The sequence below is a fragment of the Carassius gibelio genome, chromosome B4, assembly GCF_023724105.1.
Source record: "Carassius gibelio isolate Cgi1373 ecotype wild population from Czech Republic chromosome B4, carGib1.2-hapl.c, whole genome shotgun sequence".
Classification (NCBI taxonomy): domain Eukaryota; kingdom Metazoa; phylum Chordata; class Actinopteri; order Cypriniformes; family Cyprinidae; genus Carassius; species Carassius gibelio.
The window spans coordinates 25,279,089-25,284,012 of NC_068399.1; the positions used below are offsets into that span (position 1 = coordinate 25,279,089).

The 4,924-nt window shown below is 37.0% G+C and overlaps 1 protein-coding gene across 1 annotated transcript; it reads right to left on the reverse strand.

The window, feature by feature from the left end:
* Positions 1-209: 209 nt before the first annotated feature.
* tmem229a (transmembrane protein 229A) lies at positions 210-4,122 on the reverse strand. Its single transcript, XM_052553512.1, has one exon. It carries the CDS (start codon positions 3,945-3,947, stop codon positions 2,949-2,951), a length of 999 nt encoding a protein of 332 aa, XP_052409472.1. The 5' UTR covers positions 3,948-4,122; the 3' UTR covers positions 210-2,948.
* Between the last annotated feature and the right edge of the window lie 802 nt (positions 4,123-4,924).

Consider the following 4,924-nt stretch of genomic DNA (forward strand, 5'->3'; position numbering starts at 1 on the left):
CATTAAGCTGATCACCTCTTCTAGTCTGTTGAGTCTCAAGGGACAGGAATCCCAGGAGACGTGTATGTAAACCAGACCGTGGCTGTTTTGTTTCTTGACGTCAGATATGGAAAATATGCAGGTCCCTTCAGTAACAGCCAAATCTCTCCTGCCCTGACCAGAGTATGGAGACGACACGGAGATACTGTACACCCCAAACACACAATACATCACGTTTGATCTCTTTAATTTGATCAGTGTAATTAGTGCATAGTCCGAACAGAGACAAAGATGTGCTACAAGTTTAAAATGCAATAAATTAAAGGAGTGCATCGAATGATTTATGCTATTCTAGCCTCAGACTAACATCCATAAAATGATCTAGCTCTAGGACTAATTACATAGACAGGAAAAATGATAAAAATCATCACCAACCCATTCCTCCAATTACACTAAATGTTCTTCCTCAAAGTTAGAGGGACAAAACAGAACATTTGAGCAGCCGCCAAGAGTCTTTACAACAAGTGAAGGAAAACGAATCCAGTCACGTCTACGGATTGTACAAAGCTGTCTGTTCTTCAAAAGAGACGAAATCTGGATTTTTTATTTTCTAAAAAGTTGCTAAAATCACAGTTTTTAGCTGATGTATAGAATAGTTCACACAGAAATGACAATTTTCTTAAAATGTGCTCACCATCAGGCTGTTCAAGATACTGATGAGTTTGTTTCTTGTTCAACAATGGATCCTCTGCAGTGAATGGGTGCCGTCATAATGAGAGTCCAAACAGCTGATATAAACATCATAGTAATCCACACCACTCCAGTCAATCAATTAACATCTTCTGAAAAGATACCTGTTTCAGGCTGAAATATGATTCCTCTATCCATAATTTTGATTTCTCCTTGTTAATTGATGGATAATTGGAGTGGTGTGGATTACTTGCGGCCTCTCATTCTGACGGCACCCATTCACTGCACAGCAAGTAAGCAAGTGATATAAAGCTAAATTTCTCCAAATCAGATGAAGAAACAAATTCATCTGTCTCTTCGTCGTCCTGAGGGGGAGTACATTTCAGCAGATTTTCATTTTTGGGTGAACTAGTCCTTTAAAAATTAATTATTCTAAGCTTTGGCAGTTTCTCTCTAAGAAATCTTTTGGAAAATGAATAATTTTTCACCAAGACAAGGACTATAGAACAATTCAGTCATATGTTCAAAAACAAGGGACCGCAGTAGTTATTCACAGTGCACGGTGCTCGTATGTTTCATGAAGTCGGACCGTTGTGAAAGTCTCAATACTTTGAGACAGCTTTGTTCGTAAATGCTCAGCTTTAGCTGCCGTAATTTGCTCGATTACAAATGGTTTTTCTCTATTCCTCAAACTCTGCACCCTGAGGCCTCGTTTTTACAGATGAACTGAGATACACCTATACTTGTTTCTGTATGGATGTAATGCTTCGAAAGAGTTTTGATTACAGAAGTGATTACAGCTGCCTAGAAGTGTTAAAGAAGGCACTCTTTAAAGGAATCGCTCCGCAAAGAGTCAGTTTCTCTCACAATCAGTGTGTTATGGTGTAAGCAGAGCTCATTTTCAGACTAATGCTCCTGTCTCCACATGCAAAATCCTGACGCATGCAGTTACGAGGAGAGATCGTCCTCATAAATCCCATCATGCAGTTAAACTATCATCCACACCCCCAATATTCAATAACCATCTGAGCCCAGCAGTGGCATCTGTGTTAGTAATTTGTGAAATCCTGCTGTGTGTGTGTGCAATGGCAGTTCATAAGGTTTATCTTGAACACATCAGGTTTAAAAACACATTAAGCCTGCTAATGCAGCCACCCTTGTTTCTCCGAGGAAATGTTCGCTAGTACAAAAGTCCCCCTGAGAACCAGCAATTTATGGGTTTTCTGTTTATACCTCTGGGAGCAGGTGCGTCTGTCCTTGTGTGCACATCCTGGGCTTTTCTGTCATAGCAAATGTTTGGGGATTTGGCCAGTAAGGTGAATTATTACTAAGCCACTTAAAATGACATCATGTGACCTCATACAATGAACAGATTCAAATAAAGTCGGAGAGAACGGTGCTAGTCGTCGCACATGAAACTTGTCCAACAGTCACATCTGAATAACTACAATTTCAGTCTTATCATATTATCTGTCTTGTCTTTGAAACTGTTTTCACTCAGAAATTGATAGTACATTTCACAAACAAGTGCAAAGAAACAACAAGTGACAGTGAATTAAAAAATACATTTTTAAGTTGAAAGACTGAAATTGTATTTTGGGGGGAAATGTAATCCAGCTGTTTCGTTTACTTCCAAACTCGTTTTTAACAAAATATTATTGTTTTAAAAATTATGTTCTTAAAGAAAAAATATGTTAATATATATTTTATAATATATGTATATATATATATATATATATATATATATATATATATAAGTTTTCACAGTTTTATCAGGGCAAGCTGTGACGTGTATTAAACGTTGTAATTTTACATAATTAGTTTTATTAATAATGCAAATTTTAAATGAATATACATAAAATCCATATAAATTATTATAAATTATTATTATTTATATATTCTATATTATCACTACTTTTGGCTAAAACAAAAATATTTGTCAATGTAAACATTTTTATGGTTTCATGCTTTTTTTACGCGCTTCACAATTAATTTATTATTTAAATATAGCAAAAAAGCTATTAAACAGCCTGTTATCCTAACAGAAGCCAGGTTCTCAACTTACCCCATACAGTGTGACAACTTGCCCCACTAATAGTGTTTAAAGGCCAGTATTATAATATTTTTTCTGAAATCTACAGCGAGTCTATAGAAATTGACTTTCAAAAATAAACCTGAAGTGACAACTAGCCCCAAACCTCCTCTTTTGAAAAAGCTTCTCAATTCTTTCTCAAGCATCAAACGCTCAAACGCCTTTCTGCTGGTCCCAGGAGGATATATTAGGTAAAGCCCACATGCTGTTTGTCCTCCTCCAGCTTCCCTTTTGGCAGCAGGCGTCCATTGGCGCCAGCGTTTGGCATATCCTCGTCATTCCTTTCTTTGCACACAACCCTCAGCAGAACATTCGACAAGACGTCTTGATACAGACTCAGACAGACCCATCCTGGAAGATACAGCAATGTCACCAGTCCCATGAAATTGAGAGGATAGTGGGAATAGTCCCAGGAGCAGGCCCCATACTGTCTCAGAGCGAAGCCCCAGCTGAACTCCCAGGTGTAGATGAAGCAGATGTAGATGGGAAGCCGCTGCAAGGTTCCCCATCCTCTCCTGAAGTGCAGATGGAGGTAGAGCTTCTCCACCACGAAGCTGCAGCTTCCATACATGAAGAAGGACCACAGGGACGTGTGGCCCATCAAGTCCCGGTCCGCTTTCTCAAACAGGTTGAACACAGAGGTGAAGAGCACCTCGTCCAGAAAGCCATGCATCCCGAAGAACACGAAGCGCAGGACGCCGTGTAACCCATTCGGGCGGGATGACCTCAATAACACCCGCTTTTCCTGATACTGCAGACTCAGGAAGCCCTTATGAAAGACATTTGTGAAGTACAAAGCCAGGATGTAATGCACAACGAGCTGCGTGATGGAAACCACTCTGATGTTTTCCGTGCAGGTCACCACATTCCCTATTAGGATCTGCAGGCAGATGTACAAGGACGGGTAAAAGACGAGGTGGAAAACGACAGGTCGCTCCTGAAAGCATCTTTTTTGCAGGTAGATCTTCTCCAAAACCAGATGCGTAATAGCATGCACGACGCACAGATACGGAGAGGAGAAGCCCAGCAGTTTGAAGTCGTTGTGATCCAGGAACCTGCACGCGGACGACAGCAGGATGTCAAGCGTGACTCCGTGCATCCCGTAGAAATACATGCGCATCCACTGCGGTAAAGCAGGCTGAGCGCGCGGGCTGTCCGCTCGTCTCGTCGTCTTCATCGTCATCATCGTGTCTGTCCTCAAACGCACTCAGATGTCGATGCGTCTTTTACTGACGGTCATTTTACGGCGCGACTCTCCGGTGACACACTGCGCCCTCACGAAGCTAAAAATCTGACTAACCGCATCTCTTCTTGCACGATCATTGAAACGAGCGAAATGAGCAGAGAAGAAAGGACAGACATAATAAAACTCACCACAAGGTGGCGCTGTCCTTTTCACTTATACATGAAGTAAAACGTCTCTGAAGGGCAATAACAATACTGCATTATACACAGTTCTGCACATCGACACTATATTATATTATATTATATTATATTATATTATATTATATTATATTATATTATATTTTATTATATTATATTATATATTTAAATAATTAATTTGATTGTTGTATAGTATGTCATTTCATAAAATACTGTACTACCATATCATATATTATTATTATATATTATTGCTGCAATTAAAATTTAAAATGAATATAATTAAATATAAAAATATTAGAAATATTTTTATATTTAATTATATTCATTTTAAAAATTGTATTTGATAAAATAGTATATTACATAAATATATACATAAATATGTGTTCTGTGTATTTTCATTATGTATATATAAATACACAAACATACAGTATGTACTTTAAAAATATTTACATATGAATTTACATTTCTATAGTCATACAATTTATATTATAAATATGTTATATTATATTAATATTTTTCTATATTAAAATAATTAATTTGATTGTTGTATAGTATTTGATTTATTTTATCATCGTGTTATTTTATACAATAGTGTACATATCATATCATATATAAAATATATACTATTATATTATATATATATTAATATAGACACAACATATTTTTCTGAAATTGTACTGTGTGTATTTATATATACATAATAAACACACACAGCACATATATTATGTAAACAAAAAACATTTATTTTGGATACAATTAATCACAATTAATCGTTTGGTA

Excerpts from the sequence above, each read along its gene's own strand:
- tmem229a (XM_052553512.1), bottom strand. The coding sequence starts at position 3,947 with ATGATGACGATGAAGACGACGAGACGAGCGGACAGCCCGCGCGCTCAG.